General features: G+C 34.1%; 1 protein-coding gene across 1 annotated transcript in view; it reads right to left on the reverse strand.

Annotated features, from left to right (window-relative positions):
* LOC111064201 (Down syndrome cell adhesion molecule-like protein 1 homolog) overlaps positions 1 to 17,789 on the reverse strand; it is a gene marked incomplete at its 5' end in the record, with an annotated part of 82,048 nt that extends 64,259 nt beyond the window's left edge. The window contains 1 exon segment of the mRNA XM_039426366.1: positions 17,659 to 17,789. Coding sequence (XP_039282300.1) covers positions 17,659 to 17,789 — 131 coding nt within the window.
* Between the last annotated feature and the right edge of the window lie 229 nt (positions 17,790 to 18,018).

Here is an 18,018-nt window from a genome sequence, read left to right on the forward strand (position 1 = left end):
TTGATTTTATTATAAATGTTTTGATTCTTGAATAATAAACACAAATAATAAAAATTTTTGGATCAGCTGTTTTAGCACTGAAATTTGGCTATGCTTGTTGTCGTTGACTTCGGAAGTTTAGGTTAGAAGTTCTATCCTACTCTGAAAATCGAATTTGAATAATTTATAATATATAAATCTATTCAATAAAATGATATTATCTTATTGCAGAATACTTATTCAACTCTAGAAGCATAAACTGATTCCGTTTCATAAACCATTTTGTAAACACGTTCACATCAAATCAGAATCAGCTGACTTCAAGGTTATTTTACAGCCCTAGGGCCGTAATAGTATATTTCGCACCTAGGGCCGAAAATGAGACTTTTCTGGCTCGAAATCGGTTTTCAAGTCCGAGGCCGTAGGCCGAGGACTAGAAAAGATTGAGAGCCGGAAAAACATTTTTGCCCATGGTGAGAACGTTATTTTTCACCACACAGAAAAATAAACAATATATATATGAAAATAATTTATTGTCTATTATAAGCACTTCCAAAAGCAAAAGTGGAAGGTCATAGCTCTAGCAATTCTGAGGTAATCTGAATATCAGGAAATTGTCCAAGTATTTTTATTTTTATTCTGATTTGTCTAAATAACCTAAAAGATTATGTTCAATTATGTAAGAGGTTGAGTTTAAACTTTTTATTCTTCCAAATGACAATAAGATGATATTATTATAAATGTTTTAATTATTGAATGATAAACACAAATAATGAAAAGTTTTTGATCAGCTGTTTTAGCACACTTGAAATTTGGCCAATCTGAATGTCAATGGAAGTTTAGGTTAGAAGTTCTATCCTACTCTGAAAATCGAATTATTTGAATAGTTTATAATAATATATATCTTATCTGTATTTTATTCATCCAAATAGAATGATAGTATATTATTGCAGAATACTTTATTGAATTCTAGAAGCATAAAATGATTCTGTTTATCCACTATGTTCTGTGATAAACGCAGTACTAGGAGGTTTGAGGTTAGATTCTATTATACTCTGAAAATTGAATTTGAATAGTTTATAATATCTCATTTGTATTTCATTCATCCAAATAAAATGATAGTATCTTATTGCAATAGTATATTTCGCACCTAGGGCCGAAAATGAGACTTTTCCGGCTCGAAATCGGTTTTTGAAGTCCGAGGCCGTAGGCCGAGGACTAGAAAAGATTGAGAGCCGGAAAAACATTTTTGCCCATGGTGAGAACGTTATTTTTCGCCACACAGAAAAATAAACAATATAAATATAAGAATAATTGTTTATTAGGCACTTCTGAAAGCAAAACAGGAAGGTCATAGCTCTAGCAAATCTGAGGTAATCTGAATATCAGGAAATCGTCCAAGTATTTTTATTTTTTATTCTGATTTGTATAAATAACCTAAAAGATTATGTTCAATTATGTAAGAGGTTGAGTTTATACTTTTTATTCTTCCAAATGACAATAAGATGATATTATTATGAATGTTTTGATTCTTGAATAATAAACACAAATAATGAAAAGTTTTTTGATCAGCTGTTTTAGCACACTTGAAATTTGGCCAATCTGAATGTCAACGTCAACAATGCTTGTTGTCATTGACTTCGGAAGTTTAGGTTAGAAGTTCTATCCTACTCTGAATCTGAAAATCGAATTTGAATAATTTATAATATTTATATCTTATCTGTATTTCATTCATTCAAATAAAATGATAGTATTATTTTGCAGAATACTTTATTCAATTCTAGAAGCATAAACTGATTCCGTTCAGAATACTTTATTCAATTCTAGAAGCATAAACTGATTCCTTTACATAAACTATTTGTAAAAACGTTTAGCACCATGGATATTGCCCAAGTAGTTCGAAAATTATCCACCAGGTCTCGTGATAAACGATTAAACGCAGTACGCAGTACGATTAAAAGCAGGTTTGAGGTTAGATTCTATTATACTCTGAAAATCGAATTTGAATAGTTTATAATATCTTATTTGTATTTCATTTATCCAAATAGAATGATAGGATTTTATTGCAAAATACTTTATTCAATTCAAGAAGCATAAACGGATTCCGTTTCATAAACCATTTTGTAAACATGTTCACATCAAATCAGAATCAGCTGACTTCAAGGTTATTTTACAGCCCTAGGGCCGTAAAACTTTTACCGGCCTGGTCAGAAAACAATCATTTTCGGCCTCCATATGACGCACGAAAACCAGCTCATTACATCCAAGTGGGGCGAAAAATACTTTATTCAATTCTAGAAGCATAAACTTATTCCGTTTCATAAACTATTTTGTAAACACGTTCACATCAAATCAGAATCAGCTGACTTCAAGGTTATTTTACAGCCCTAGGGCCATAAAAATTTTACCGGCCCGGCCAGAAAACAATCACTTTCGGCCTCCATATGACGCACGTAAACCAGCTCATTACATCCAAGTGGGGCGAAAAACTTTTTTCGCCCCACTTGGATGTAATGAGCTGGTTTACATGCCTCATATGGAGGCCGAAAGTGATTGTTTTCTGACCAGGCCGGTAAAATTTTTACGGCCCTAGGGCTGTAAAATAACCTTGAAGTCAGCTGATTCTGATTTGATGTGAACGTGTTTACAAAATAGTTTATGAAATGGAATCAGTTTATGCTTCTAGAATTGAATAAAGTTTTTGCAATAAGATACTATCATTTTATTTGGATGAATGAAATACAAATGAGATATTATAAACTATTCAAATTCAATTTTCAGAGTATAATGGAATCTAACCTCAAACCTCCTAGTACAGCGTTTATCACGGAACTTGGTGGATAAACGGAATCATTTTATGCTTCTAGAATTCAATAAAGTATTCTGTAATAATATACTATCATTTTATTTGGATGAATAAAATACAGATAAGATATATATTATAAACTATTCAAATAATTCGATTTTCAGAGTAGGATAGAACTAACTTCTAACCTAAACTTCCATTGACATTCAGATTGGCCAAATTTCAAGTGTGCTAAAACAGCTGATCAAAAACTTTTCATTATTTGTGTTTATCATTCAATAATTAAAACATTTATAATAATATCATCTTATTGTCATTTGGAAGAATAAAAAGTATAAACTCAACCTCTTACATAATTTAACATAATCTTTTAGGTTATTTAGACAAATCAGAATAAAAAATAAAAATACTTGGACAATTTCTTGATATCCAGATTACCTCAGATTTGCTAGAGCTATGATATTCCACTTTTGCTTTCGAAAGTGCTTATAATAGACAAATATTCTCATATATATATTGTTTATTTTTCTGTGTGGCGAAAAATAACGTTCTCACCATGGGCAAAAATGTTTTTCCGGCTCTCAATCTTTTCTAGTCCTCGGCCTACGGCCTCGGACTTGAAAACCGATTTCGAGCCAGAAAAGTCTCATTTTCGGCCCTAGGTGCGAAATATACTATACCGGCCTGGTCAGAAAACAGTCATTTTCGGCCTCCATATGACGCACGAAAACCAGCTCATTACATCCAAGTGGGGCGAAAAAAATTTTTCTGCACTCCAGATTTGCAACATGGCAACACAAAATAGTTGGTGGGTTATATGGAGGATTAGTGCATGAAAACAAAAATTATGTTGGTAAAAATGACTGTGGTTAGATTTAGATAAGAATCATTTCAATGGCTACCCTACATTTATGATAAAATCCCAATCTAGAAATCCAAAACAAGAATAATTTTCATCTAAATCATAATTAAATAATCATCGTTTATGAATTCTCATCATTTAATAATAAATAATAGTTCTTTTCTATTGTTAATTATTATTTCAACTGCAAGCAATGAGAAAAGTAGCAAATATACATTATAAAATTCGAATTTTGAGGTTAAATGATTACCGTTTGATATTCATATAAATAAAAATAATAAAAAAACATAACAATACTACAATAAATATTCTCTGTTGTCTATGCTATTTTTATAAATATTTTTCAGTTTACTTTGAGCATTTTTATCGTTAATTTGAGCAAAAGTCTAAATTTCTGAATCGTGTTTCAGTAATTTTTAGCTGGATGAAAGAAACTTAGGTACGATTCTTCCTGCTAGGTCGCGCGCTTGTCGGTTCAGCCATCTTGTTGTGTTCAGCCATCTTGCATCTCGGTTCAGCCACAAGCTGTTGGCATGTATTTTGAATGTGAAGTTTTTGTTCCATCTGTATTTTTTCTGATTCTTGAATGAATAAAAATGAGAGCTTTGACTGAGAATTTTCAACTTCAATTGGATTATTAATTTTTAAATGAATTAAAGTTGCTATTAATAACAGCATCACACACACACACACAAACATTTGATGGATTTCAGCCATCATTTTACCCATAATCATTCAATCAACCACTTATCATATTCAATGGTAACTGTAGGAAAAATTAAATGTGAAATACGTGCACAAAGTTCCTCTGCTGCACTCAAGAAGCCATTCCGCCCTTGCCTACGGCTCGGGCATAAACGTTTCTTTCGGTGCAGCAAATCACTTTGCGCACTAGTTGCACAAATAACTATAGAAGGCGCCTAGCGTGTAGGTGTGTGTTAATATGATTTTGACAAAATAGTAAAAATTATTATATCTCGAATATTTTTTTCAATTGATTTTTCAATTTTATTATTTGATAGGATAATACTTTTAATTTCCAGCATAGACTCCGAAACTATAACTCAATCTATTTGTGTTTTTCACAGACCCTTTCGAAGTGCGGTTTTATCTGCTTGTTTATAATATTAACCATTATTTATCCTGCCGATTCAAACTCAAATCTCACTTCAACAAGTAAAACATCAGAAGTAATCAAGTGAAAAAATCAAGAAAAATCAGACAAAAATCAGAAGTAAGAAGTAATACATCAACCAGTCTTGCAATTCCCTCAAAGATGGCAAGTAAGGTACAAAAGTAGACAACAAATAAATAGCCAGGTATGACTCTTGAGGCTGAAGGTCGGAAGGATGTCTCCAGGAAGTCCAATCCTTGCGACTTCCTTGCAAGCGGGACTTGGTGGCAAAGTAGGGTCCTTTCAAGTCCCCCTTTCCCTAACAATGTGGCCTTTTTCACTATTGTCCCCTCAATCTGACAAATTATCCTTACAACCGACCAATCCATTTATCTTGGCGCTGTAAAAGAGATAGAACACTCTGGCATACATCAGCAAACAGTTGGACGTTATGTAAAGCTATCCCTTTATCGACCTCAGGATGTTTCGACCCTCGAAGAAAAACTATAAAACATGCTCTTCTGAAGAATCAATCTTCTACAGATTTTCTAATCACGTATACTTGATTAGGGCTACTTGATTTATTAGTTGAAAAATAACTTCAGAGTACCATTTTGTTTTGAAGAACTTTTTATATGAAACTCAATAACAACTCAGTTATTAATGATCAGTTTTTAAAAACAAAATGGTACTTTCAATTCATTAACTTATCAACTATGGAGTTAATTCTACAAATTGTGGAACCTTCAATAACAGCTATAAAAATAGAAACATGTATTTTGCCAGAAGCAATCTCTATATAGAAACAAATATATAATATAACTCAGCAATAAAAGGAGTAATAAATGAATATGTTTTGTAAATTGACATGTGTTCTACACAATACAAATAAATATGTGTAAAGCCCCGCACACAGACATCGATTTTTGTTCGTACGGTATTTTACCGTCCTTATAAATTCTATTAGATTGAACAGATGATGTTTGTAAAGCTCCGTTCAATCTAATAGAATTCATAAGAACAGCAAAATATCGTACGGATAAAAATCGATGTGTGTGTGTGGGGCTACACATATATATTTGTATTGTGTAGAATAAATGTCAGTTTATCAAGACATATTACTCCTTCTATTGCTAAGCTTCATTATATATTATTTGTTCCCAAATAATGTAAAATCATAGAGATTCACTCATCACGTTAGCTTCTCAAAGTTGGAGTACAGTAATCACAAGCTCAATCAGTTATAACTCAACATTTGGACTGTTCTATAAATTAGAATTGTAAACGTTTTGGGCTTATGTAGTGGTACTTTTCTGAAAATTGTGTAAGACAGAATTATTGCATGAATAAATCGTGACAAAAGTTTCTGAAAAGTACTGAAATTCAAAATAAAACATATTTTTTGAAAGCATGCCAAAGAATCTCAAAAATCCTCGAAATTCGTACAGAAAATCAGGGAAAACATTCAGTGTAGGGTTATTAAACCTTATTGAAATTTAAAATTGAAAATTCTATATTATTTGAAAGCATGCTATTTGAAAAATCCTTGAAATACGTACAACAAACTCAGGGAAAATACTCAGTTACAACAGAGATACACAGCACACTATTTACCGATCTTATTGATTTGTGATTGATAAATTCGTTTCGAAATTCCAGTTCTACGAATTCCACAAATTTACCGTCACTTGAAACTGTCGACGCAGCACTTATCCGAATCCAACATGGAAGGAAAAACAATTTGGAAACCGCGATTTGTGAAATCAGTTTGAGCCGTTGATAAACAAGCAGTTTAGACGATGCAAATAGACCGTTCAGCTGGTGGGAGCAGCGGGTGTTGGAAAACTGTGGTGGAAAAGGAAAAGCGGTGGAAAGCGCCGGAAAATTACCGTCGTTCCGTTGAATCTTCGGCAAATCGTTTGATTTTGCTTAATTGAATTGAGCCGAAATTTCTTTGCGCCACTTACTGTTTGCTCACTACACCCACATTATTGAATACATCTTATCTGTTGGTCGCGTATCAAAACTAACGAGATGTTTACTTTATTCAGACCAGCACCCCTATACCAACACTATTTCTAAATGAAGAGTACCAATATTTATTCCTTTCTTGTAGTATCGTAATGTGCTACGGAACCTCAGTATAATTGAATGCTTGTGAGATGGGGTTATTTTGAGGATGCAATGTGCGAATGTGGAATGACTCAAAACTATGAACACCTCATGACCTGTCCAAATATAGAAATACAATGCATGATGGAGGATATTATCCTAGGAAATGGAAAACAGTTTCTGTGGCTAAATTTTGGAATAATATTTTGACTCTGAATTGTGCCCCCAGAAACGAAAGAAGAAGAAGTATGATTAAAAAGGAAATGGCTTTGTCTTTAACATGAATACAGTTTGCAGTTTTCAAGATTGTTTCGGTTTATTTATGTAGGTAAAAATACAGTTAAAAAAAACTGTATCTCAGACAAACTGTAGTTCAGACAAACTGAATCCCGTATACAAGCTGCTGAAATGAGATTTTTACGAGCGGTCAAAGGTTGTAGTAGACTGGATAAAATAAGGAATGACAACATAAGAGGTGAATTGAATGTAAAACCGCTATTGAATATTCTGAAGAAATATCGGGAAAATTGGTCTACTCATTTATTCAAAATGCCATCCAATAGGCTCCCAATATTAGCATGGGAGTACAAACCCGAGGGAAAGCGAGGCATAGGAAGACCAAGAAAGAAATTGATGCCGGTACAGGCCAATATAGAGCCTAATTCTTGTAAGAAGATGATGATGATGATGAAAAATACAGTTCAACGGAGGAACTATCTAGATTTTATGAGAAGATAAGAGTGAAGGGAAACCTAATATTCAATGGATATTCAATTAATTGGAATTAATTAAACTGGAGACTGCTCCAGATTCTTCACCATAATTATTCGTATTAGCTAAGAGGTTGCAATGGTAGTAGTTTCTATTATATTTATAGTTTTATTATTATATTGTAAAAATATGTATTAGTGATTTTTGGCAATATATATTCAATTCAATTCAATTTGTAGTCTCTATTTTCCTATTTTCTAGTATCAGGATTGCTTCATTTATTTAGTATTTTTACTATTGATTCATGATTTGTTGCTATGCGATTAAAATTATCATATTCCTCTGATTATGAATATCAACAAATTAATGATGAAGAATTAGTACAATATTCAACACCATTGATAATCTACATTTTATGAGTAGATAAGTAAACATAAGAACCGCATTATTCATAGGGTTCGAATAAAGGATTGGACAATGGAGCCATTATTTATTCACGATAAACTGATGTGATAAAATTGGTGGATAAAATAATGTGGTAGTCCTTGTGCTATTAGGATTAATGTGAAGCCTATGCTCAATTCCAAGAACCATCACAATTATCATTCTCCCATCATCATCACCTAGGCTTAAAATACTTTTAGTAAATCGCCTTTGTAGAATAATAAATAATAAATACCAAGTGAATTTGAAGTACCAGGGAGCAAAATAGTGTAAAACTACAATTTTTCATTGAAATAGTACCCACTTCAAGTGGACTATCACCGCCAACCATACTGCAGTCATTAGGTGGTCTAGTTGCTAGCTGCTAGAAACTTCCCACACGAAAACCATCCCAGTATACCACACTATAATACAGAAGTTGGTGAGTGACTTTCCAGCCAGCTAGATAGCCTCAAATCGGTTCCTATCTCTTAAATCCTCATCGTGCCGTGGTGCGAAGTGAGCCCCCTGAGAGTGCTCCACTCAGAAGGAGTGAGTGCAAAGAAGTTATGGGAAGCGATGGTGGGCAGAGAGAGAAAGAGAGAAACGAGAAACGAATATTGAAGGAACGAGTGAGAGTGAAAGACAGTGAGAGAGTGAGAGAGAGTGTGGGTGAGACGATTTTCGGAAAGGGGCCAAGGGGGCATTTACTGTGGTGTCAAAGAGAGACCAGTTAGGGTGGGAGACGGGGGTCTCCTGAATCTAAAACGTAATTTTGCCGGACATAATGTCTCCCTCAGGGCTTATAGCTCACTCAAAAACAAGCCCGCCTACTTTTCACCATTAAAGCGTTGTGCGGTGTCCTCCAGGGGTGTCCCACTCTGACTAGTGCCCAGAATAATTATTTGCTTTGGCTGAAAAGTGATAGCGAGTGACTGTGCACTCCTACTGCGGTAGCTACTGTTACTGTGTTAGCTATTGATACTGTGGTAGCTTCTAATACTGTGGTGGCTACTGATACTGTGGTAGCTGCTGTGACTGCAAGCTATGCCAGCTGGTGAACAAACATCGATGGTTTGTTTTTGTTAATGTGCCATACATAATATCTTCCGGTTCCCTGTTGTAATTGTTCGCCCACTAATTGGCACGGAATTGAGTACGAGAACAATATTGTATTTGAGTGATTCAATCTCAGAGTAAGAAAACGATATCCCTGTTCTCCAATCTTTGTCAACACATGAAAAACTGAAATCTATATTCCCGACCCCCAATCTCCACACATTTGAGCTCTACCATATTAAGGCTGTGCAAAGGCTAGAAATAAACTTTCTACTGGTGATATTTTTCAAAGTTTTTCGATTTGAATATCATAAAGCTATCAAAATTCTTGAGGAAAACTTTTTTTCCAATCATTACTTTTTGAGATATGAGCGCCTGAAGTTTACATTTTTGGGACAGAACATTTCAAATTCGGTAAGAGATAAATCAATGAGATTTGGAGGATTGATTCTTCATGCTATTGTTGATCTAGTAGAACAAAAATTTTCTAAAAATATCAATTTTTGATAAAGTTATTCAATTTACCAAAAATAAATCAACAAAAAGTTATTTTTGGTAATTTTCAGTAAATTTAATAACTTTCTCAAAAATTATCCTCTGAATCTCATGGATTTATCTCTTACCGAATTTGAAATGTTCTGTCCCAAAAATGTAAACTTCAGGGCTCATATCTCAAAAAATAATGATCGGAAAAAAGTTTTCCCCAAAAAACTCTTTCATTTTGATAGCTTGATGATATACAAATCGAAAAACTTTGAAAAAAATCACTAGTAGAAAAGTTATTTTTAGAATGTGTACAGCCTTAGGATGTATAAGGTATTACAAGTATAATAAGTATAAATTAAGGTATTATTAGTATAATAATAAATAACTAATAATAAATCAGTCTAATATGAAAACAATATAGAAACTTGTGCGGTGTGTGAAAATATTTTAAATTTTTCAATAAAAGGGTACTAAAAGTTTTATATTGTTTTTATTTGAATTAAGTAGCCCATAGAAGTGGAGTGATTTTAGTATAATATATATTATATATACGTACTTCTATCGTTATATTAGAACAATAATTTTACTTTTACCAGTTTGTTACTTTATGAAGTAACGATCTATGTAACGTTATAACTTTGACTTAATAAACAGTAGTGAGTCTTTGATTATACAATAATGGTATACGTCATGAAAATGTTCTGAAGTAACTATTCATGGAGTAACAATCTTTACAAAGATTAATAATTATATGGCTCCTCGATCCCATTCTCAACAAACTTCACCAACGAGTTATCAATGAATAAATGAATAAATGTTTTATTGTAGCAGCAAAAGATAACATCAAATGCATTACAACGTCAAATGGTAACAAAAGTAGACACATAAAAAATAAATAGAACTATCAACAAAAAACATTAAACATACAAGCAACAGAGTCTCACTACTAACTAATAAGAAAATCCAAATAGCAATCAATAACAGTCTCAATACAGGAGGTAACTACAGTACATTTATGATGAATTGTCATGGAAAATATTCATAGAACACACACTTTCATAATACTCTTCCAATGTATAGAACGCATTCTTTAATAGGAATCTTTTGATCATTTTTGAAAATACATTCAATGGCAAACTTTGCATCCTCTCAGGTAAAGCATTGAAAAGCTTAATAGCTATGTAGTAAAATGTTTATTGTGACCTAGAGTAATTGCAAAAATTTATAGCAAGATTGTTCTTTCCCCTGGTATTATATTTATGACACACACCCTGTTGAACATATGAGCTATGGTTTTCCTTAACATAAACTAAACATTGATGAATATATAATAAGGGAAGTGTCATAATACAAATGGATTTGAAACTCTCTCTACACTGACCTCTGTAAGGAAGACCGCAAATCAATCTTACAGCTTTCTTCAGGAACCTGAATAATTTACTACTATATTTCTGAGAGCCCCAAATTAAAGTACCATAGAACAGATGGCTGTGCAAATGTGAAAAGTATACAGTTCTTAAGACCTGTAAGTTCACAATTTTTCTCAACTTTCTCAGCATAAAAAGTCCTTTACTCATTTTATTCGCCATTTTATGAATATGACTGTTCCACTTCAATTTTGAGTCTATGATAAATCCAAGAAAATTAACCATGCTTTGGCTATCAATATTAAAACCAAATAGATTTCTAATTATTCATCATAGAATCCAATTATCCACTTCTCCATATTACTTCAATTTTCTCAGCATGCTCCAATCACACTTTTTATTGGTCAAACCATTTTGTTTGTATACTCGTTCCCCCCTAATGCACCCCTTTCCAATCTCCAATTCCAAATGAAATAGTCTGAGATTATTCCATCCAACTGAGTTCCCCTCCCCACCTACCGCGCCGCAATCTGTCCACCGCAGACCAACGAACAATAAGTGATTCTATCATTCAGGGATTGCGGAATTGTGTGACGTCGCGCATCCCCCACGACAGCAGACAATTCCGCAAACCCTTCATTCCAGGCCGACTCGAATTCGCTCGCAATCCCTTCCCCGAAATGCAAACACACGGCGACGTCTCTGATTGAAATTACTGAAGAATACTGATAAACGCTTCGAAAAACAAACGCGGTTCGCCCAGCCGGCGCGAATATCTTGTCGGAATTCGTGTTATTGCAGCAGACAACACTGCACTCGGAATTACGATTCCAATTATTATGGTCGGACTTCAATCCGAAAAATAAGCAACAACCAATCCGGCAATGTTCAATGAAATGGAGCACAGTTTTTTCTACATCTCCACGACTTTATACAGCACAATACAGTTATACTTTTCAGCAGAAGATCAGAACAACACTGTCCTACTTAGCTTCAATACGTCTCTAATCTTTGCTGTTCCATGGAGAATATGACGATAACAGATTAGAGTTGATGAGGATTATTTGTAATCTCTAGATTTCATGTTCGTTATGAAAAATGAAAATTGATTCATTTATTCTATGCTTCTATGTAAACTGCTAGTACCACCAATTGGATGATTGTTTCTTCATAAGCATCTAAATTGAATTTTCTGATTTGGTTCTGTTATAATCTCCAGAAATCATTGGAGAATGGATGATGGTTGGCATGAAAATGTATTTATTCCTCTATAGTTTTGTATCCTTGACTGTAGTTTTGTATTCATCGCTTATCCCCCAAAGTCTCTATGTTTGAAAATGAAATTTTCTGATTCAGTCCAGTGTATGATTTACATATAAATTGAATAAATCTACTATCTGAGCTCTTCATAGTTCTAGTACTTGAATTATTGTTCTCTCGAAAGAATAAATGTTTCTGAATACAATTTTCTTATTCAGTTTTGTTATAATCTGCAGGAATCAATACAGTATTTCGCGTGGGCTAGAAGTTATGTATTATATTATCATTGTTTCCATCTTTTCAGTAAGCTGTCGTTGTAACTGAATGATCAGGTTTTTGTAAATGGACCTGGGTGAAATGAATGAATGAATAAATTTATTTTGCCAAAAACAAAATTCTGAAGAGCTTTACAAAAAATAAATATCAGTATATGCTACTGCACTCAAACTAAGATTCATACATGAAAATTAAGGGAATGTTAATTAATTTAATTAGAAATAAGGAACCGATATCCTTATCCATGATATTATGAATAATAGTTATAAATTTTTCATTAGTTATAGTTAATAATAGTTAATATTAATGATAGTGGTTAATTAGTTATAGTTATCAACCAGCAGAAGCAAGATTCTCATGTATTATTTACAGGAATCTGGAAATTAATTAGGAATCTATTTTATAATCTGCAGGGTAGATTATTCACATGGGAAATGATTCATAGTTAAGAGTAAGCTCTAATCATGGTAGCTGAATTATTATTGGTTTTTCAATCACGGGAGTAGGCCAAATCAGCCTGTACCCAAATGTTGGCTGTAATTATTCATTCAAATGATGCTTGCAACAAAACTCCATTATTCAACTTAATTTTCTTGTTACAAATTAGTTGTTAACTGAAATTATTTATATTATATCCCATTGGAGATAGAACATGAATAAGATAGAGACAAGCAGTCCCTTTCCCTTTCCAATGCTATTGGTGGGTTCAACATTTGACGTCAGCTAAAATGTCTACTACCTGACCAATCACAAGTGACTACATTCCAGTACACAACATGCTCTCATTAGCTGACGTCACTACTCCATTTTGTTGAACCATCCTAATCAGTTGGACGTTCTCGGTACAAGGAAGCCTGATGCTACTCAAATGTTTGGCTATATCATGAAAGTTTTGACGTCACTCCATTCTTAAAAAAAATTACAGTTGTGTTGGTGAGTGATGTTGTGGTACTTTTCCATAATGAAAACATAAATTGAAATTGTCAACAACTCTTGCAAAACTTTTGTAAAAGTGGTTGACAATTTCAATTTGTCAATTCCACTCAATAAATTTGCTTCACAACAAAATTAAAATTATTTCCTCAGATAATAGTTCAAGCATTGATTGGTGAAGATCATCTCATTTACCTACACTGAAACTGCATGTACAATTACTGGTATGCCATGAGTGCATATACCATGCTATAAATATCGTTATATTAGATTCCACAATATTCTTGATTAATTTTGAATTATCACTTCTTTTAAAATCATGTCGGTGAAGAAGGTGTTAAAATTGCAGTTCGTATTGAATTAAGAGCGATGTGAGATAGATGAAATCGTATTATATTAAGCGAGCAACTTCTGTATTTATATATCTGGTTATTTTTATACCCGGTTATTTTTATATCTGGTTATTTTTATATCTGGCTATTTTTATATCTGGTTATTCATGATTAACGGATCTCGAAAAGGGCTCTAACGATTTCCACGAAATTTGGAACATAGTAGGTTTATGATATAAAGATCCGATTGCACAAGGTCTCATCCTTGGGAAAACTCGCTGAACGACATTAAAAGGATAATTCATCCTTGGCTGAAACAGCTGTGGATAGTAAAAAAGTGAGTATGGGAAAAATCAAAATATCGCATCCCCGAAATTCATAAGATGACGTATAGCCAGCTGTGTAATATAAACACGATCATTCCAGAGAATTGAGTTCTGTTTATCAATGAATAAAAATAACGAGCGAAGATCGGTACCCCGATATTATTAAAACTGATCATCAGAAATCAGAAAAGGGTTAGTTTTCTATTGAATTATTTTTCGATCGTACATATATAATTATTGTAGAATTACAGTCAATTTCTAAGATCTAACTTCTGAATATTGTGAAAAGAGAAAAGATGAACCATAGTCGTTTATATTATTTGCTCTCGTAGAACATGAATCGTGAAGAGATGAGATGGCTACAATACTATCACAAAAATTACAAATACTCGCATAGCCTACCACTTCAACAAACTTTTTCCACCAAGCCATACCATCAATCACATCCTATCAGTACATTCACATTTCCCTCCCACATCACAATCTCGACAATCGCATTGGAATTCTCGCAACAGACTCAATGTGACAATAAATTGATTGCCGTTATAAATATCCTTCCGTTTGATGTGAACCGGTGCTACGATCTAGAGAGGAAGTGTGTAACGACCCTCTCACGCACAGAATCTCGCGCGCACGCCAACTGTTAAGATGTGAACTTAACTGCGCCATTTCCTCTGCCTTAACGGCGTAACGTATGAATGGAGAAGTGAAGGCGGGAACGAAGGGTAGCGGCCTATCAGCAGCAGTGCAAAGGTGCTCTCAAGTATGCCCGGAATTTTAATGCAGTATACAAACCAACAATCTGCGTACCTAACCTAACATCTTCTTGCCCTGGCACTTCTAGTCTAAATTGCGTCACTTCTACTGTTATTTGCCGCTACCCTACCCTGCCCACCCTAGAAAAACCTTCTCGCTCACATTTCTCCATTAACTGTTATTTAAATGTGCAGCGGCGCGATTCCACAGGCAAGATATCATCTCGGGATAAAAGAGTAACACTTGTGGGGGAATAATATGAGCCCTGTATGCGTAGGAGGTCTTGGAATCATTCTTGGCATTGGCATTCCGCAATGTAATTCACAGTATAATAAATATCTTCAAGAAAATGTGAATACATGATGAATTATGAACTCCACTCTCTGAGACCAGATCCAGACCTGAGCCAGCCACGTCACTTGCATTATTTTATTTATTTATTACAACCACTGCATGAGTCTTTTGGTATGAGTCTTTATTACAACCACTGCATGAGTCTTCAGATGTGGCTGTATTGAAGAGTGTTGAGAATTTTATGTATGGACAGAGTGACCAACAAAGCTGTATTGGAGCGAATGGATAAGGATTTGGAAGTGATGAACATCATCAAGAGCAGGAAGCTTGCATATTTCGGCCATATCATGCGTAATGAAGAAAAATACAGCCTGCTGAAATCCGTTCTCCAAGGAAAGATCTATATGGCAGAAGAGGACCAGGAAGAAGGAGAATATCATGGCTGAAAAACCTGTGCACCTGGTTCTCCAAAACTACAACAGAACTTTTCAGGATGGCTGTAAATAAGATATCCATAGTCAGGCTGATCGCCAATATTCGGAACGAATAGGCACTAGCAGAAGAATGAGTCTTTTATTCTACTGACATCGATCCACCCCTTAGCCCTTGACAATCTTAGTGGTTATTCAGTAACCAGATAATTATTGATTCATACAATAAGTATCATCATCATGATCGTCATGGATTAGGCTTTTCAAGCCTGTTCCGGCGTCCATCTCTTCTTCGGTCTACCAATACTTCTTCTGCCTATTGGCTTGTGGTGGAATGGGAAACGGTTTGAGGCATTCTAAGAACATGACCTGACCACTTATTTCTATAAGTTTTTATCAAACTCAACACTGGTTGGACATCACATTCTCTTCTTATATTTTCATTCCGAATCCGATCCTCTCTTGTGCATACAATAAGTACATCATCAAAATGGACAATTTCTATCTAAATTTGGGATAGGAACAGTTTGGAGCTTTGAGCCTTTTGTTCCTTTCCCAATCATTCATAGTTGAGCATGATATTGCATTTATCAATGTATAAATAAATAAATGATAGGGAGAGAAAATTAAGGTTACATTGTGCTATCGCTCTCCCAAATTTAGATAAGGTTACACATAGTCTGAAATAGGTCAAGTCTTGTAGTCGTTCACTTCCCAAAATTGTCAGTCTTTAATTATTTTGACAAAGTACGTAGTTATTTTAATAATTTATCATTTACCTTGAACTCCACAGAAGTATTCTCAACTTGATGAATTCAACAATCACAAATTTATCCAGTTTTTCATCAAACAGCAAACTACAGGTCACTTTTTTGTTATTAAATAGAAAAACTAACTAATTGAAAGAAAATAATGTAAAAAACAGCTTGCTAACTGATCCTGACGGCTCTTTGCCATGGAGTATATGCCAGCGTGACTTTTGTAGATTAATTGTATAAGTGTGATGCAATAATTACATTCAATAAAGGCATTTATTTTCAGAACAACTAACTAGCAGTTAAATTTCATAAATCACGGTTGTCTACCATGAAGATGGCTAACCTGCCGAAAGATCTTGTAGTCACAGTAAGTGAATGAATTCATTCATTACGGAAATTTGACTGCCGGTGCTAGTTGTTTCATTTAATAATAAAAAGTGATTTTAATAAAAAAAAAAAAAAAATGGAGTGATCCGTGGTCTAGTGGATAGAGTGCTTGCGTAGCAGCATAGAGATCCCGGGTTCGAACCCCTCTCATTACCAAAAGTTTTTTAACAAGATCACTCCCGTGTTATCGGATGGGCACGTTAAACTGTCGGTCCCGGCTGAAGTATGACAGTCGTAAGGCCCATTGACGGCTTAAATTATATATTCAGGCGGTGGAACATTCCCGAAAGGGAACTCCCCACCAACAAAAGCCATACGAATTTATTTTTTTTTTTTTTTTTTTTAGTGATTTAATAGTAATCAGTTCCTGGTTGGAAACAACATTGAATAAAACTACAGGTCTATAGATTATTTCCCTCATGATTTGGAGCAAACTCGTATTCTGCTCCATATAATATAATTGAATATAATTCTGCTGCTCTCTATCATTATTTTCTTTCAAAAATAGCCTATATTCTTGAAACCTGATATTTGAGCTATATCATCGAACATTATGAACTAAACATCTACAAGCAATACTAAAGCTGCGTTCAAACCAAAGTTATTACCAAAATGTTTATTCATCCGTCCTTATCGATTCTATTACATTGAACGTAACTTGTCATACACTTAATGAGCATGTGTTTGTCAAGTTCCGTTCAATCTAATAGAATCTATAAGGATTAAGTTATTAAGATTTTGCTACTAACTTTGGTGTGAACCCAGCATTGTTCTACGAAATCAGGATATCTTGTTAATTCCTTGATTTTGATTCTTTGATTTGTTAGTTCTTTGATTTGTTCCTTGATCCATGATTTTCGAACAAACCCAATAGTTTGACCTTCACTACTGAATAGTCCACTACTGCTCCCCCTTATCAATTTAATAAATTGAAAATCTATCAGCTATATTTCGATTCAATTGAGATGACAGAAAATTGCACTCACGTTATGAAACCAGGAGATTTTGTGCTCCCGTGGGTTGGCTCGTATATTGCATTCAAAGTAAACATCGTCGCCATGTTTGATATGCTGTGGCTTCAGCGAAGTGCCCAACTGGAGCGATACTAGCGGTGCATCTGCGAAACAAAAAAACGAACCAATCAGTGAAATTTGCAAAACAAATTTTTTCCTAGAATTCTCTCTCATTTTCAAATATTGATATTGATATTTTGCATGCTGTTAGCTGTACTGTGTTCCACCTCAGTTTAGTATCGACTAGAATACTGAAACCTCGACTAGAATACTATTGACCTCTAATATTGATCTCTTGATTTGATACCGTGACGAAGTTTGGAATTATCCACT

The sequence above is a fragment of the Nilaparvata lugens genome, chromosome 4, assembly GCF_014356525.2.
Source record: "Nilaparvata lugens isolate BPH chromosome 4, ASM1435652v1, whole genome shotgun sequence".
Taxonomy (NCBI): domain Eukaryota; kingdom Metazoa; phylum Arthropoda; class Insecta; order Hemiptera; family Delphacidae; genus Nilaparvata; species Nilaparvata lugens.